The following is a 19,926-nucleotide window of genomic DNA, read 5'->3' on the forward strand; positions in this document are numbered from 1 at the left end:
CAGTACAGAAAAAATAAATAATTTTAACAAACATACCAGTTAAAATTGCAACAGATTTCCTGTGCATTTCTACACCTAGATATTAATGGTGCTAAAAACAAGTACAGAAAAGGAAAAAAAGGAAAAAATAAATCAGGCAGATATTGCTGCAGTAATATTTATACAGCTATGTAGTAAATGTAGCGTTCACACTAATCTTCTGAGCTACTAATAGCCAAAGACACAGACAGTATCCACAGATAGTTGATACTGATACAACTCAGGAATAACGAAGGTCCAAGGAGCTTAGATATATAGTCATGTGACATTGGTTGATGTTTAATGATAGACTTTCTTTACATTCCATATGCTGTGATTGGTCTCATTCTGTAATGCGCCTTTTTTACATGTCAACTGTTTGGCAAATCTCTGAAACTCTGACAAATTCAGATTTGGCCGAATCAATATGCTCCTCTCTAATTATGAGTCTACAAGGCATCAGTACTTTCTCTTGGTGATACTTTGCTTCAAAACCCTTGACATGTAAACATCTCAGTACTTAGATGTCCCAGTTACCTAAGAACACAGCAGTCAAGGCTTGGGAAAAATCTAAATAAATTAAAGACTTAAGAAACCAAAATGTAAGTTGCATTATTTGGAACATTTCCAAATATGTATGCAAAACAAAAATTCATGAATCTGCTATAACTATCATAGATTTCAGAAAAGGCTGTGTGAAACATTTTATGCATATTATAAGCATATTTACCAACTTCTTTTTACTCCCCTCCAGGAGCTTTGGATGGGATATGAAGTACAAGTGTGGAGCACGGTGGGGTGCTGCAAATCATTTTGGCCAAAATAATTCGTGAAAATTTGCATCATGGAGGTCCCCATTCCACCCACTTTACTAGTGGACAAGAGAAAGGTCTGCTCTCCTGAGAGTCCAGAAGAACTACACAGATTTTAGGCAAGTGAGCAAGTACGATTATAAGTTGACTTAAGAACAATACAGATATCCACTAAGATTAAACAGTATATATAGGATAGTAGCTTATACTAAGGTAGGTATCCTTGGTTGTCATCACAAAAAGTGATGACAAGTTATCTCCCACAACCAGGGCCTGATCAACCACTAGGCTGACCAGGCTGCAGCCTGGGGCGCTGGGTCCCGGGGGGCGCTGCACTGTGGGTATTTTTTTTAAAAAAAAATTTTATTTTTTTTTATTTTAAATTTTTTTTTTTTTAATTTTTTTTTTTTTTTCATTCATTTTTTTTTTCGGGGTGGGGGAGGGGGGGGGGGTCGCCGCGGGGGGGTGGAGGGCTCGACGATCAAAAGCATTGGTGGTCAGTGGTTAGCAACACACAGTCAATCGCCAGGCTGCCTGTTGCTGTGCAGCAGACAGGAAGCAGGACGTCTTCACTTCCTATCTGCTGATCTGAGGAGAGGAGTGACGCTGGCACAACTACAGGTAAGTGAAGGGGGGAACTGCCCTGCATATCTATAGGGAGGGGGGGGAACTGCCCTGCATATCTATAGGGAGGGGGGGGACTGCCCTGCATATCTATAGGGAGGGGGAGAACTGCCCTGCATATCTATAGGGAGGGGGAACTGCCCTGTATATCTATAGGAAGGGGGGGGAACTACCCTGCATATCTATAGGGAGGGGGGGAACTACCCTGCATATCTATAGGGAGGGGGGGGACTACCCTGCATATCTATAGGGAGGGAGAGGGGGGACTGTCATGCATATGTATAGGGAGGGAGAGGGGGACTGTCATAAAAATCTATAGGGTGGGAGGGAGGGCTGCCATGAAAATCTATAGGGAGGTAGAGAGGTTGATATGTATGAAGGAGGGCAGAGGAGGGGGGCTGATATATGTGACTGGGGGAGTTTTGATGTGACGAGGGGGGGATAGCTAGCTAGCAGAGTGGAGGTAAAGAAAATGGCTGCAGCAGGGGTTAAGGAAAATGGCTGTGCGGGGGGGTTGTGGTTAAGGAAAATGGCTGCAGGGGCTTTTTAAAAAATAGAGCAGCTTTGGGGGGCAGAATATCATGATTGTGTGGTGGTCACATGGGTGGTCTCAGCAATCACTAGAATACTAAATATTAGTGAGATGGGGCTGGTAGAGGTTTGTATTTGATTGACAACAAATATTCAGATATTGCTTATATATGCCTGTCCAATGGGGTACTTTTAGCTGTCCATAATGGAGTGCTTTGTTTTAACTAAAGGGCCTAATCATTCAGGGTTTGCATTATAATACATTTTTGCATTTTCAAAAAAGGACGCCAACTTTCCAGAAGCCAACGAGAGGATAACAAAGTTGCAAGAGAGAAGAGCAAGGACAGGTAAGAGACAATGGCACAATCTGTCTAAATTTGAATGCTGGAGAATACACCTGAACATTCATATTCAGGAGTATTCCTATACACCTATATATTCGGAGGAGGGGGGGGGGCGCTGCGGCCGTATTAGCCTAGGGCGGCCAGAACCCTTAATCAGGCCCTGCCCACAACTCAATAATACAGTCCTTGCATGTGGCTAATATACAAAGAAGAGCCCATTCAGGCGAATAGTGTACAAGAAAGTTCTAATCTGGGTGCTAGTGTTTAAAGTGGCCCTCCAATCTAGTAGCTTGGGCATAACAGTATATGCAGTGTCTTGAAAAAGCCATAGAGCGAAACACGCGTCGGCGTCTCGCCTTGCCTATCCTCTCATCAGAGTTTCTTCTATGAATCGCTCCCCATATTTAGGATTCTTGAAACTCAGCTTGCAGGACATTATTTGCGCTCTTCATTATAGCCTACTTGCCGCTTAATACTTTTAACTATCTCAAGCTTTATATCTGGCTCCGGATATTTGGCTGTTAACCATATTTGGTCACTATTGGGCATACATCAGTGTTATTTATTCAGCATTATCAGAACTGACATCTCAATGGTGCCTTATAGAATTGTTTTATATCAGCCTTATTAATTAAAATAGCGGCTGGTTGTGAGGCATATTTAAATAGCGCTTATCGGTGATTATATCATTCTTGGAGGATAACAGTGAGGCATTGCAATCAATTTGCATTTTAATCACGTATTCACTTTTTTACTTATTTTTAGTAATATTTGGCTCACATCTTTCCACTTGTTTTCATATATTATAATAAAAGTTATGTTTTAACTAGCACTGCCTGGAGTGCCTCTGTATACACTGCCTTTCTCTTTCTTTCTAGGATATGCAGTGTGTTTAGCAGGTCCCCAATCTGGTGCCTACCTCTAATCTAGTAACTAGTCTATAGCAGGATCCCTATAATCATGGCTTTATATGGAAGATGGAAAATACTCACTGTGCACAAGGTCTACTCTTCAGTCATATGGAGGAGTGGTCAGAAGCTCTCAGTACCATCTAAAAGTCATCTACCAATTCAAGATGAATTATTAATAAATTGGAAAAAATGTCAAGTGGGAAAACGTCTTAGCAAATCAGAGTGCTTGAAGTTGTAAGCTAGATGTAATTGACAGCTGCTGGAAGCTCTCCCCTACAAGTAATGTGCAAACAGTAAGGGGAGGCCGCGAGATCATCAGTGAAAAAGGGACCCAATGATACCAAAGTTTTCACCAACTAGACCTCCATCCATATGTGATCTCCCATGATAGCATCAATGCCCTGTGGTCATTTATCTATAACTTCAAATATTTTAAGTTCTGCTGTGGTTTACAAGCATAGACTTGTGAACATTGTCTTATATCTATTTTAGGAGCTCATGAGATACATCTAGCTAAATTACACTGGTAGTCTGATCCCAGCTCACTATCGGTGGGGGGAGAGGTGACAAATGCTGATCAATCTGTGCTGTTACCATACTCCATCTGCAAAGTCCCGATATGGCCTCCTCACCCATGGGCTAGTACATGTGCTCTCTCCAGCGGTCGAGCATGTGAGTTAACTGCAGCCAGCGCCCCTTCCTTATAAATCCAAAGTCCTGGATTTTTCCAGGTCACCCTCACAATTATTTTGGCACCAAAATGTCCCCATCTACATTATGATTCCTGTTTCCACTAAGACCTGGCTCTTCCTTTCTACTCAAGGGATTAGTTCTCATGAATATATTTGACAACCTATCCCCCTACAATTTTGACAGCTTAGCATGTATCTCCTCTGTTACCACAAGGATCGCTAAGCCTACTGTCTAGTTTGTTCCTGTATGCTCTTACACCTCCTCTATCTTATGTCTCATGTCTGTCCACTATCCATCTTCCTTGTATGTCCCAGGCATGTCCTATGCTGTATTCTGTATGCGTTGTCATATCTTATGCTGCATTTATTAAAATGTTTTAAATATTTGTTCTGTTAATTGCATTTATGCAATTATTATTCTGCTAAACTGTACCTATCCATGTATCGTTTTCGTGTATGTCTTCTCTGTATGACCGTGTCAGGCGCTATGAAATCTGTGACGCAATACAAATAAACAATGATGATGATGATCAGAGGAGGGCTGCCAAATTTTAGCCTGGGGGCAATACTCAACATTTTAAAGAAAAAAAATGCAGGTGGTCCAGTAACCTAGCCCAAGGAAGCCCACTGGCCCAGCCTTCCCCGATCATGATGATATGTTTTCATAAAGGAAAATAGCATTTTATGTTTAGTGGCACTTTTAAAAAATATGATAGTTATCTTTATAAAATAAAAGCAGCAAATGCAACTGGATGTTTATTATTATTTAATGATTAATTCCCAAAACCAAAATGTAATTGAAATAAATGTTAAATTCCATGTAGTTGTACACTATAAATTCACATACCTTATTTGTATTTATCGTCTTGGAAGATTTAAGTTTCTTAAACAGGAATTATTGATAGGATACATCTTACTAGAATGTTTTGCATCACATAATTCTAGCCTTCTGCATTTATTGCTATTATTCCTGGTACTTTAATTACTCTTCATAAGGTATTCTCCTTTCCCTGTACTGGTGAATTGCTACAAATGAAACACTCATTTCTTCCAATACTCATTTGCGTGCCTGCACCCAGAATGCACTTGGGATCTCACAGCTGTATAGACGATACTGCATACAAAACTCGGCATCTGGCAACCAGATGTAACATGTAATTAAAAAGTTTTACTTTTTCCCATAACCAAGTAAGTTTAAACATAAAATTAAGCAGTGGTCAAACAATACTAAGCAAATGTTTTTAAATAAAGAATGTTTGGGGAGGGTGGGAGGTTAAAATTTTGATTAACTTGAGTCATTAACCCTTTATAAATGGCATGAAATGGCATTTTCTAACACTTACTAACTAATTAATATTTTCTCTGCTCATAACCTCATAACCTCAATCCATGAATGAGTTGACGAGAAAAAATAAAATCTATTTTTATAAAATAAGCATGCATACTCCGCTTTTAAGTGGGGTTTGTTTTTGTTTTTTTGCTATTTAAATGTTATTTAAATACTATTTAAATATATTAGCAGATTAAATTCAGAACTAAGAGGCATATTTTCTTGCAAAGGCTTTGCCAAAGCAATATAAAGCATCATTAACAGAAATAGATCCAGCCAGTCGTTCCAGTAGAAATCAATATGCATTTAATCAAAAATTTTGGGATAGTTTAGAAAGAAAAAAAACTTGGACATAGGAACTTTGTTTCATATAGCTACCACATTAGTTTCACAGTAACCTCATGCTGATACTCTGTGCTCATTGAGCTCAATACCCTTCCACTATGTAACTCTTATGATCTATATATGGAGAAGGCTATCACAAGGGAAACCTGGCTAATCTTATTGTCGGTGGAGGTCAACTCCAGCAAGAGCAATACTATGTCCTCCATAGATAGGGAGACGTTTTCACCAGGGACAAAGCTTTACTCCCTCTGATAAAAACTTAAAGCCTGGCTTGTATAAAAATAGGTAAAAATGTATTATTTTTTAATATTTCCCATTGGAAAAAATGTTTACTATAAGAAAGCATTTTTCCATTCATTATTTTCTGCTATCACCATCCTGAGATGGCAATAAAAGAAGAAGGATTGCAGCAGTACAAGTATTAGTGAGATCCTTGTTGAAAAAGAGAAAACCAGCTAATTTTATCAGCAGCGGGGGTTACCTCTGGCGATATCAGTGCTATAGCCACTGCTAACCCTTTACTAGATAGGAATGTGCTATCTCTGGCGAAAACATGCATTTTCAGCAGAGAAACTCTTTAAGAAATGAGTCCCACAGGAAATTGAATGGTTAAGATTAATAACTGGCCCCATCCTCAAGGATTTGCTGACATAATTCATAAAATCACATAACAAAATTAATTATGTCACTTATGACGCAACATAGAGCATTTCAAACATAATTATGTACTGACAATGATTTCATCAACAATCACCTTGATCAAACAGGTCAACTTAAAGGATAATATAGGATAGTATATCTAAAGCTGGTGCACTATAGTGCTATAAAGATAAATGTTAATGAATAATATTATCCAATTTTACACTGCATCACATCGGACCAGGAAGACCCTCCCTCCATGGCATAGTTCTCAGTACATGCATATGAAATGCGAAAATTGGGAACTATACTATCGCTGACTATTGCTGGTCACTGACGGCATTCCAGCTTAAAGATATATTTTAACACTGAATTCAAAGACATACAGAATATTACTGAGTACAACTGTAATGTAAAGGGAATTGAACATTTTGATGCATTACTGGGAAATTGTATTAATGGGCTCAATATTGGCTAATTTGCTCACTCAAAAGTCTGATATGGCTTTTATGAAGGCACCTGGCATACTCAGAAGTACAGCTAGCCAAGACACTAAAGTTCTTGAGAACTTAACAGAGGAGTTCTATAAATGTAACCACTGTTACATTTGTAAATTCTCTAGTCTGACTAATATATTTTTTACATGTAACAAGACTGATATGTTTCGGACCAAGCATTTCATTAGTTGTCTAATGACAACAGTGATCTACTTACTAAAATGTACCTGCATTGATCAATACATAGGCAAAACCTTTTAATACAAAATTCCAAGAACATATACGTACATATATGTACTCATGCGGGTTGGGTATGTGTTAACGAGGACGATAACCCCAACACGATTTACACCTCCACTAAAATGACAATTGCTGAAAAAGAAGAAGGCAATTTAAGCAGATCCAGCTCTCTGACGGCAGCGCCTGCAGACAGCCAGTCATTCCTATGAGGCAGCTGTCCAGCACTTCACATGAACGTCAGTGCGCCGTTCATTCATGTTAATTTAAAGGGGCAATGTTTGGACCCCTTAGGCTTTTTCTTTTTCAGCAATCGTCATTTTAGGCGAGGTGTAAATCGTGATGGGCCGGAAGGGAAGTTTCCCTTTGTAATGCAGCGCCGCTTGAAATTTAATCGCCGAACCCGCTGAACACGCGGGTGTTGAAGAACCCGCATGTTCATACATTTACCCCCAGGTCTAAGAAGTAGGAAGTGCCAATAAAGAATGAAAAGCCACAGTTGCATACGTTTACTTTCTGAGCATGCAAGGTGTGTAAAAAGACACAAAGGGGCGAATGCCTCACTCTGGATTAGGCCCATGGACACTGCGTAGGTATCCCAGATAAGCTCACTATGTTTTGATTTTATGTACATGTAACTTTTATAATGTATTATCGTGTGTTGCATTTACTACACTATATGCTGCTTTTCTGCTACTTCTGCTCTTGTGTCTTGCATCTCTTGAGCCGCTGACCAGTAGGGGGGGAAGTTTACAATCCCAGATGTTAAACATTATTGTTTTTATTTTGGTATGCATCAATTTATTTCACTGGCGTTCAGCAGTTAAGCACACTAACATACTTCACCATAAGGGCGTCTGTACTTTTTATTATTTGGTTACTGATTTAGCACCTGACAAAAATAGGTTTATCTAAGTGAAGGCTGCCACTGCTGATTCAAAGAAGTAACTTTATGTTTTACATATTCAGTTCCAATATATTGTTTCACCTCATTGCTTTAAATATTCACTGGCACTTTAGCCACTGGATTTACTATCTATATTAATGCTTAGCTTCAGTTATGGCTTAATCATGAGTGTGACAGGCTAAGTGGACATTTGGTGTTGTCTGAAGCTTGTTAGTACATTGCTAGGAAAGGTGTTTCTTTGTTGAAGTGAAATACAGAGCTGCTAAATGGGTCCTTTAAAAAGTAGTGGATGAGACCCGAATACCACCAGCTCTTAGCTAGTGCAAGATTTAAGTGTTTTTGCGGAGTAGAAATGGCCAAGCACCCCTCTAGACAGCAAAGAGCTCGCCTAAACATGTACCCTCTTCCCCCTTTTATCTCATTTCAATAAGTTTGCTACACACAAAAAAATCATTTCTACACAGAAACTAGTCACATCAGTGTACCTCCTCTGTATCTGCACAGAATGCCCTCACTCTTCCCAACCACTAACTTCGCCCTGTGCAAAATTCTGCTGCTCTACAAAGTCCATTTTGCCCTGTAAACCTCTGTGCCTTGGTGGAATTCTGAGCACACTTGCACATATCCAGGCACATAATGGACCTTAGTCATTAAGGAGAGCAAGGTACAAAAAAAGAAGTAAATTGGATCCTGGACAAACCATGTTACAATGCATGAAGAGCAAATTAGTTTATTATTTTGTTTGAAAGGAAAATACTGACTACTCTTTCATGTAACACACAAATACTTCATAGCTTTATTTTTACATTGAAATTTAAAGTTGATCTAGGATATGCCTTATCCCAATTATAAAGCTGTCCCCAGTTTAAATGTACCTCCCCTTCCAATGCAACATGGTTTTGCCAAGGTGTAAAGTTGCTCCTTTTTTTTTTTACTTTGTTTTCCTTAATGACTCAGGCCCAGTGAGAGCAAAGATAATATTGCACTGTGCAGTGGTAGTTTTGCACTTAGTAAATGACCCTCAGGGGCATATTTAATAGTTGGCGTTACATGTAAAAGTAACGCGGCGTGCACACTATTACCGTCATGAGCATAAATACCGTTATAACGGTACCTTTAACGCTGGATTTCAGCTCGCAGCTCAGGGAGCTGCGAGCTGAAATCTGTCTTAGAATTACCGTAATAACGGTAATATATTTAACGCCGTGGGAAATGGCAACAATTGAATATGCCCCACAGAGTGTTTAGTTAAGCTATTCAATACATGTTTGCAATGGATCTTGTAAATAGTAGTTTACTGTCACGATCATTGCACATAGTGCTGTGATATCATTGCAGTCTGCTTATTTTGTAATGTCACTGCAAGTTGCTCTAGAACTGCATTCTGAGAAGATACACAGCAATAAATCCATTAGGATTCACTGAGCTGCAACAAAAGATATTTCTGGGAGTCACAATAGCAAAACAAACCATAGACATATTTCTTGGGCAAATATTAGTTTATAGTTACTTATATTATTTTCGTTTTCTTACTTATTATTAAATCATTTGTATTGTAGTTTGCTGGATGAAAAGCAAAGGTGGTAAAGGCCATTATGCAATTTAGGCAATGCTGCATCCCTACAACTGTATATATATTGTAAATATAATTTAACACAGGTTATAATGAAATAATAATCAATAAAAAAATAACTATTAGCTGCATTGAACACTGTGTAACAACTTTCTGAGGACTCTAGTGATCAGATTAGCCATTAAAATAGCTTACAAGCTTGTTTCACCATAGGTGAATAAATTATAGCAGGTATCGTCTCAGTCAAGATACTCAAAGAGTAAGGACAATTTGCTAAATTGTGTGAGCATAAAAAATATATATACAGTACAACCTGTTAAAGGATAATTCCACCCAAAACGTAACTACTTCTCCCCAAATGCCACTTAACTGTAGTACAGTATTCAGGCTCTTCAGTGAATCCACTGATCCTGTGCTCAACAGCCACTGCTCCGTTCTCTCCTACACACTTCCGCAGGCAGCCTGTTGCTGGTTGCTAGCACAGTTCCTGTCTAAAGAAAAGTCCAGTTTGGCAGAGATGTCTGACACACTTTCGCTGCTCCGTCTGTTGTTCTTATAAGATAAGTTACCTTTAGGCACCAGGTTTCACTTAAATTAAAACTGAATTTTCAGTTTTAGGTGACATTATTCTTTTATCTGAAACACATGGGATCCCTAACAATAAAGCAAGTAAATTATTGATCAAAGCATATTCAAATAGCTGCATTGTTTTTTAGGTTAAAAAAGTAAAAGTAAATAAAATAATATATCCTAAGTTCAACAGTTCATTCTCAAAACCCCTTAGTTAATGTAGAGGAAGGCAAACAAAACACTCAGAAAACATAGCCCTAATTAATATAGGGGGGAAATTATCTGGATTAACATATTATATTCTAAATAGGGGCCTATTTGTCAGAGCTCCAGTCCTTAAATCATCCAAAAAATAGCAGGATTTCAGCAATATTTATCCTAGGTATTTAACGTCACTGTAACATACAAGATACTTTCTATATCGCCTCTGCTCAGTCCAGCAGATATGGTACCAATCTTTGGTACAAAATTGGTGCCATCAGACTATACAGCTATGAGCTTCAGTCTTCAGTTGTTGATACATTTTTTATTTGAAGAAAACTATGGGGACAGCTCCTGCAAACATTTTTATCAGACAATTTTGTGGCACAAACCTGATTACAGGAGAGCCTATATATATAAGAAGTAATGGTCTGTCAAGTACTGAACTTAGTTACTTTAGCATACATGGGTGGATGCCATCTGGGCCCACTGCTTTTGCGTATCTTAATGCTGTTTAGTGGTAAATGCACCTCCTCCTCCTTTTAACAAGTAACAATTAATGGTGAGCATAGGTTATTTCTATACAACCTACTTCCAGGTATTTGCCTTCTTCATGAACAGAGAAGTAGACCTATATTTAAAGGATTACCTTTCACTTTAACTTCTACAATTATTTTTCCTAGTTTAACGTTTTATTGTCCAATATTATCAGTTTTATTTTTCTTGCTGTTAATGTACAATGATCAGAATCACCTTAACATTTTTTCATTTGTGAATATAGCACAGCCAGTCTTTCTTCAAACTAAGATTCTCTATACCCCTTATTAAGACAGTTGACCTTCTCTGTACAATCTCCATTTTCAGGACCTGCATACAATTTTTCAAGCCCCAAATATATAACCTTACATGTATCTGTATTGAACTTCATATGCTATGTTGAAGGCATCTTGTTTGCACTCTATTACACTACATCATTTTGTGTCACTTGCAAACAGAATTATTGATCCCAGCTTTAACATCATTTATATACAAACTAACAGCATTGCTCTAGTGACAAAATACTGGGTTACTCAAAATCATAGTCTGGTTTGAGTACATTAGAGAAAATGCTAACTAGCAATAAAGGATTACAGTCTGACAGATAACCAAGGCAGCTGACCTTTTTATTCCTGAGGACTTTCCACTGCTGTTATTTTTTTGTTGAGATGTAGCTATTATTAGTTATGTAATGAATCTCTCAACATCTTTTGATGAGAGGCGACCAAAACCCAATTGTGGGGTTAAATATTCCTGCAGAAAGGTCTGGTTTATGAAATTGAAGATCCATCCATGTTGCTCTTCTTGCTTCGTCCTGGCGAGGCTTTTGTCCCTGGAGTTCAGCTAAATTCCTCCTGGCTGACGGTTTTGACAAGGTTAAGAGTTGCTGGAAATCGTTTACTTACTGATTCAGCATATACACTAAAACAAGGATTTTGAAGTTAAAAAATACATTTATTACTATATCATAATAAAGAATATATATATATATATATATATATGTTTCCATAATAGCTAACAATAAATGGACCTGGGTCAGTTTGTCCTAATTATTGCAATATAAAGGCTGTCCAAGTTCTTTATGGGCAGGAAGTCTTATTTCTGGTACATATTAAAAATACTCTCTAACAAACACCAGGGATACTGAGAACCCACAAAAAGTGTGTAAGTGTTGCCAATTGGACACTCCATGTAGTGTGTCGGTTTGCTAACCAAAATGCAAAACTGCATGACAATTTGGTTATTAGAAGTGTGCATAAATTATTCATTTGCAGAAGATTCTGGTTTAGTTTAGATTTGTTCTTCCTTTCCTCATCCTAGATTTGGCCTTCCTTTTCTCATCTACTACCCCTTCAGAAGGATGTAGACTAATAATAATTATAGGGCAGCATGGTGGCTAAGTGGTTAACACTTCTGCCTTACAGCACTGGGGTCATGAGTTCAATTCCCAACCATGGCCTTATCTGTGTTTGCGTGGGTTTCCTCTGGGTGCTCCGGTTTCCTCCCACACTCCAAAAACATACTGGTAGGTTAATTGGCTGCTAACAAATTGACCCTAGTCTATGTGTGGCTGTCTGTGTGTGTTAGGGAATTTAGACTGCAAGCCCCAATGGGATAGGAACTGATGTGAGTTAGTTCTCTGTACAGTGCTGCAGAATTAGTGGCACTATATAAATAAAAGGTAATAATGATATTAATAATAAAAATATATTCTAAGATGTCCATTATTTGGGGTGGTGGTTGTGGTGCTGTATGTATCATCATCATAATTTATTTATAAAGCACCAACATATTCCGTAGCCTTTTATGTAGTGGTAAGTGTCTGGAAAAAGCATGTAAGATAGTGAAAGGCACCCTGATGCTCATCAAGGTCTGCATGGTGTGGCCCTGTAGTCTCCAAAAGAGCTGTACATTACCCTTAATCTCATTAATAAAATAAAACCCTATCAGTGGTAAAATGTCAGAAGGTATATTAAACAAGTGTTACATGATATAACAAACAAATCTAACAAGAAGGGACTGGTGGCCACAGGTGAAGGCTAAGAGAGCGATCTAGGACCCCCTATTGCTCAGCACTGAACTACATGTTTAGAGATTATGCTTGGCTGTCATATACACAGTACATGTATATGGATAATTCAAATAAATTATATTTATTTTTAAATTATATTCAGAGCACTGTTATTACATTGAATATTGTGTTACATAGTCTACTTTTCAGTTTATATAAACATTGAAAAGTAACAAGCTGCCTCAGCAACATAGGGTGTAAGCAGATGCATTCTGCTGTTTCCTATACATTTCAAGGGTCATTAATGCTAATTTATTGGCCATATTAGTTTATGTTATTTACACTTGGTTTTCTAACACTGGATTGTTAAATTTGATTGACTATGAACAAATAAAATAGTTCAATCTTCGGCAGTCAATTATGACATGTTATTGGGTGGTATTTAAGTAGGAAATATACATATTTATAATTACAGTTTTTCTTACTTTATTTTTTCTCTTTACTTATTTAAATGATTTGTATAAGAAACTTTAAGAGAACTCCATTTCATGAATGCATGTTGTAAATCAATTAATTATTAGTTGAGCTCATAGCAGATTATTGTATAAGTTAGTAAAGCATAGGTTGAAACCTGCAGAAGACATCAACATTATTAACTCTGATGGGGAAAGGGTGTTTCAGGGTTAAATAGACAGAGACACTTTAGAAAGCATGAGGCAAGAGTAAAAATAAAAAAAATGCATTTATTGCTGTCACAAAGTATAAAAAGGGAATAATGTGCGATTTTTCATTTTCATACAAATATAAAAATATATGACATATTATATAACATTGAATGAATACTCTGAATAAAAAGATTATACTTATTTACAAAAGAAGAATATTTCATAAAGCTCATTTACTGCACTAGCCAGCAATTAAACCATGTCTTTCATGGTAAACAGATATTATATACTACATGAAATAGGCATTCCTTCAATAAAATACATTTGATGTCATGTTGTTTGGACTGTGTTTCCCCAACCATCTATTACAGTGTGAAATGTGCCTCCCACTTTTTACCATAAAAAAAAGCTTGGTTTTGAACAGTACTGGCCAGCATACAAACAGCCGATGAATTTCTTGTTCCAATCACACTAATTGTTGGTGGAAGTTTACAAAACATTTCAGTTTTTGGTTTACATAAAATAACATTCTTTCCATTTTAAAATCAGAAACATGCACAGATCACAATTGTTCATGTTTGCTCACAACCTCAAACATACATTACTTTCAGGCGACAGTATAGCTCCTTTTCAGGAAATGGTACACACTATTTCATTTTGGTAATGCAGGTTGCACAATAATGCATTTATAAACTCCTAACAGTAGTTAGTAAACTTGGCATCTCCGAGAAGCCCAGCACCTTTTTATATCTAAATCATTCTATTTTCTCCCAATGAATGCAACATATTGGTCTTATCTAATGTGTTGAAATCAATGATACATGGCTGACAATTTAGCGGACCTGTCACTCCCACACAAACCATGTGTTACTAAAAACATTATGGGCCTGAGTCATTACGGAGAGCAAAGCAAAAAAAGGAGTAACTTTGCACCTTGGCAAAACATGTTGCGTTGGAGGGGGAGGTCAATTTATAATGTGGGGACAGATTTATAGTTGGGAAAGGGCATGTCCTAGACCAACTTTAAATTTCAATATAAATATAAAGTTATCAAGTATTTGTGTGCTACATGAAAAGACAGCCAGTATTTTTCATTGTAACATGATTTGTCCAGGAGAAAACTTACTCATGTTTTTGCCTTGTTATCCTTAATGACCCAGGCCCTATATAATGATTTGTTAAAGTAAAAGCAAAAAATAACTGTAGTAGTTACTTTTCTTTCTTCACGTTACAACAAAGTCTTTCTATACCCGGTAACTCTAATATCCACACATGAACATTGATGCCCTTGAAATTTATAGTGACAGGTCCATTTTAATTGTAGCCTGTTTCTCAGCTACTCAGCTGCAATAAAACGTTATTTCTGGCTATAGTTCTTACTTGAACCAAGTAAACAATTAGATCAAAGAAGAAAACAAGGAGAAATATGTTTTACAATAAGAGACTTAATTTTTTCTCTGCTTCAGATTTGACTACAAGAAAAAAGCTAGGCAGAGGGAAACCAGTTATTGTACACATCTCTGTTTAAAAAGACAGCTAAAAGAGTGTTTTAAAGCCACAGCAGTACCATGCAGAGGGAACTAAATTCAGGGTAGATCTTTAGAAAATGATTACCCTATGATTGTTAGAAAAATACATGCACTGATAAAAAAGAAAAGGAATTTGAATGCACTAATGATTCTGTATAGTTACTAAACATCTGGTTGTTCATCAAGGATCATTTTGTGGTTTAAGGTCTGGTCCCTCTGCTGCCAGAAAGACTAACCACACATTACTTGGTAGATAATGTGTTAAGGGGTTTCAATCACTCTTTGGTTCCTGGTAGTCTAACCTCAAATGCACCTCTGGGGCATCTACTTTATACACCTCTTTCAGGGCTGGTATTTTTAATTAAAGCAAGGCCCTTCACACAGGAGCAAACATATCCTGTAGCAAGGTCAGGGGGCAGCACAAAGATGAAAAGCAGCCCATGCACAGAGTATCTCACTACATGGGAAGTGGAGGGTATGATTCCATAAAGCTCCTCAAGATTTAAATATATGGGTCGGCAGAAAGGTAAAGGAGCAATGGGGTTGTGTAGCAGCCAGGGGAGAGTAGCCAGATGTTCTTACATTTATTACTAACAAAAAAAATCCTAGGGTTGTATAATTAGGCAAAGTGTTACAAAGTATAACCCTTGCCACACTGTAGGTGCAGGTGGCTTTGCAGATCCCAATTCTGCTAGTAAATAACAGGCATCTTTCACTTCTTATGTGAACCTGAAACAGGCTTGTCTGGCAGCCTCATATACCAAATTACGAATACAGCTTCTACAAATATGGGGTAGACATAAGAAGTATAACAACTTAGACTAACATCTTAGTCTAACAATTAGTTTTAAGGTACAGTAAAAGTACCAATTTAAATGATCCAAAATCTTATAGACCTGCATTCATTAAGTTCCTATCAAGGGAGGGCTGGAAAATCTTAGCCCATAGGACAAGACTTGACTCAGCATCCTATTTTAAAGGGAAAAAAATGCAGATGGCCCTTTGGCCCAGCCCAAGGTAGCCCACTATGGGACCAGCCCTGGGGGCAGATGTCCCCCTGCCCCCCAGCCCACTCTGCTCCTGGATCCTATGATATTAATTGCAAGGTGTGATTGCAGTGTACATTGTTTTTACTTATATCCTGGACTGTAATTTTGATTAATCTGTATGTATTATATGTCCTGTCTCTACAGCTTAGCTATGGTACATCACTATAACCGTGGCTGTGGAATATGGTGAGAGCTTTAGTTTAGCATCAGATGTCATTCACCAATGTACTAATAGACATTAGTTAAATAGATTTTTGTAGTGGAAACTCCATTTACGCTGACTATAAACAACTCCATCCAGTTACTCAACTCAACAAGCAGCCATGTATCTGTAAAGTTTGGTCATAAATTTGCATATAAAGGTGTGGCCAAATCCGAGAGGTCCGGCTATTCCATTAGCAAGGTTGTAAGATACAGATATTGTTTGCCTACATTTATGGTCCATCCTGACCAACATCTGTTAGAGCTGATCAGAAGTTGATCAACAGACAATTCAGGACCATACAAGTTGTGATTTGCAGTTAGTTAAGTCTAAAACAGTAGCACACGTGTGACAATAACTTTACAGTTGACACAAGTTTCTCATTCCCATTATCCATAGAAACAAAATTGATGGAGTATGTATCGGATTGTCTTCACATTTCTGAAAAGAAATGAGCAGTCTTGAAATGAAAGTATTAGGATGTTGTCATTTTGGAAAGACAAGGCCACTCACAGACATTTGTGTTGTTGGATCTGATCACTTTCAAACTAATCTTAAAACTGTGTTGTGAGTGCAGGTGGCAAACAAACATAAATGATCAATTGTCAATGTCAAATAGATTTGCTTTAAAGTGGAAAATATATATGAAGTGTGATATATTAATTCACATACAATCTAACCTCTTTATAAAATAATTCTTCAACATTTTGATTGTATCTGTAATAAAATTGTTCTCCAATCGTATGATTCAATAAATATATTGTAGCATGTGTGGCCATGTTTAGGAAAAAAATATCACACAAATGAATTTTCAACTTTTATGCTAAATATATATAGCAAGTTATATTTCTGTGAATTAACAGCTGCTGCATAAATCCTGTGCAAGATGGGAGAGTTTTGATATACAGGATGGGTCTTGGTTAAGTTAAGAAATTAAAGATAAATGAAGTGCTAAAGGACATGTCATAAGGGACAATGGTGTCAAGTTAACCATTCCCATTACTAAAGCTGTGCCTTCCTGTCTGTTATCAGTGGGCTCGGAAGACTACAAAGCAATGACTTGTCTGCATGTGTTTGTATTATAGCACTTGCCTGTTAGGTTTAGACATAAAAACAAAACCAATGTTTTGATGCAGGTTAAAAAAATATTCTCAAAACCCAAGAGGCAGCTGGAAAGGGGCTGTCTTTGTGCAGTCTGGGGAGAGTGGGACCAGATGCTGACTGAATTTCTGTGAACCTCAAAATGAAACTTAGAGGCAGCTGGGAAATCTCATTTGGGAGAGAAACAGAGCAAGAAGTTTCTTTTTCTGGAACACTTTGAGCAGGAATAATCATTATGAATCACTACTACAAGGACATTGTGGGTATTTAACTGTCTCAGTTCCAAATCACCTTAAATAAATGGGGTAGAAAGTTTTCTAAAAGAAAAATTTATAGTTAAATAGTTTTACATGAAGACTGTAGACACTCATTGACAAAATGTTGTCTACCATTTCTGGTAGATTTCAAGAGGAAATGGAACAGGTGCCTGGTGCAGATAATAGTAACTTGTATGTTGTTAATGAAATATGAAATGTGATGAATATGATTTTTAGTCAAAAGAAATAAAGTCATCCTTCTGTCTTTTGTGAAGTGGGCAGGGCTTTGATGCGTCTTCAGGCTCTGCCTCTACTGTGCAATGATGTGAATCATACAATTGTTCAGGAGTGTACAGTGTCTGATGATGCAAGTTGCATCATCTGTCCTCCGCTGCATGATGACACAATTCACATCATTGCACAGTGGGGGGGGGGGGTCATGCTGCCTCCACCCCTCTTACCCCTTGAACCTCCAAATAGGTCCAATATGTAGGCAATTATGCATACAGTAAAAAACCCAATATTGTGGATACACATTGTATCATAATAATGTTATGACACCTTCAAAAAGTTTTTTTGCTTTGTTTTATGCTTATGATTACCTGTCTAGGCACATTGTAAGTAAAACAGTGGCCCTTGCCTACATTGTATGAAAATAATAGCCACTGACCCTCTATAACAATAATGTATCTCTAAGTGCATGACCCACCCTCCATTCTTCACAGTTCATTCAGCAAGGAAAGTTACATTAAATGAAATAATATATATGTATATATGTATAGAGAGAGAGAAAGAGAGAGATCAAGCAAAGTTACTGGAATGGCCTATGAAGGCGCTATACTTGAAAGATAATTATAATGTTATACTCTCTATTCCCCTAATATGATAATAGAGCTCACTATGGTAATGTCTGAACCTTGCAATGTGAAACTAAATGATTTTGCTTTTTTTTGTTTTTTGTTTGAGGCTCCTCTAGGACACTGGCTGTGTCAGATATTGCTCATTGGGATGTCCCGGCATTGGGGAGGATACCCATTCAGTCTTTGGGCATCGTGAGGGTTCTTACAAGGCTCAGCATGAGATACATTACAAGATTCCAGGATACAGGCATATGGGTGCCCATGAAGGTCACGTCTTAACACATTTCATGCCGGGGATGGAAGCTGCACATCTGCGGATGCCTGCTTACTTGTTCAAAGCTTTCTCCAGGTACTCCTGGATCCATTTAATCTTGGGGTCCAAGCAAATCTGTTTCCCATTGTGCTTAAGACGAGCCCTGTGAAACATCATGGAATAACAATATAAGAGAAAGGGCTACAGCTTGGGAGAAAAAATAAGTAGACAGAATAAATATTTGTCAAAATAAATACTTTGCAGCAAGTAAGATATTTTTCTATCATGGAACAATTTATATTTTCATGGGAGGGCAACTGCAGAAATTGCTAAAACATAAATCTTTTGAGTGGTAGTAAAATCTAGATTCCTTCCTGCAAGTGGATATAGATCTAACATATTCAGTCAGAGAAAATCTATGGTGGCCATTTATGACAATTGAAACAAAAGGGCAGAAAATCAGTTAGCTGATGGTGCTGCTTGCAAAATGTGGAGTAGGCACATCATTGCTCCTTGTTTTGCAGGATTGCACAAAAGCTAGATTTTAATTTGCAGAGTGAGATTAACATAAGACAATGGACTGGAGAGGAATGCGTTTTTAGGGCGTTCCTTGCTAAACTGAGGAGTGCACAACCATTTCCACACTTCAAAAATACTTGAATTTTGCACTAGCTTTGAGCTAGTGAACTTTTGGTATCATCCTATATTTCTAAAGGTACACCTCAACAGAAAAAGCACATTTCTAGGCTCACCTTCTCCAATGTGAAACAAAACTTTAAACACACAAAAGTGGCAATTGTCATAACGACAGCCCTGAGGACTCTAAGCCTTGGAGTTAACAAAATAAGCTGAGCTGAAACAAGGCTTCAGGATGCAGCTGATTAGACAAGCTGCAATAATTTTCCGCAAACTGGAGTTCTTATTTAGACAAACAGCACCATATATAACCATACAAATGCTTTGAAGTACTCAAGCTGTTTGGAATGCAGGCAAGAGATACTAATCTGTAAGAAGCTGGAGTACAAAATAGATGAGTTGTGCAGACACTTTACATAGAAGCATTTACTATAATATTATTATTAGTATTAGTATTAGTATTATTATTATTATTTTTATTATTATTATTATTATTATTATTAATAATAATAATAATAATAATATGATTCCATATTTATACAGCGCCATCATATTATGCAGGGTCTTACAATTCAGTATATTTGTCACTATTGAT

General features: G+C 37.4%; 1 protein-coding gene across 3 annotated transcripts in view; it reads right to left on the minus strand.

The window, feature by feature from the left end:
* Nucleotides 1-19,926, minus strand: part of CXCL12 (C-X-C motif chemokine ligand 12) — a 52,170-nt gene that overhangs the window by 13,663 nt on the left and 18,581 nt on the right. For 2 of the 3 annotated variants that reach the window (XM_075217176.1, XM_075217175.1), the window contains exon 3: nt 18,772-18,858. In XM_075217176.1, the coding sequence (XP_075073277.1) occupies nt 18,772-18,858 (87 nt within the window). Of the gene's footprint in view, nt 1-11,582; nt 11,690-18,771; nt 18,859-19,926 lie in introns of those variants that run through there. The other variant, XM_075217174.1, reaches the window with a different exon arrangement.

This window comes from Mixophyes fleayi, chromosome 6 (genome assembly GCF_038048845.1).
Source record: "Mixophyes fleayi isolate aMixFle1 chromosome 6, aMixFle1.hap1, whole genome shotgun sequence".
Classification (NCBI taxonomy): Eukaryota; Metazoa; Chordata; class Amphibia; order Anura; family Limnodynastidae; genus Mixophyes; species Mixophyes fleayi.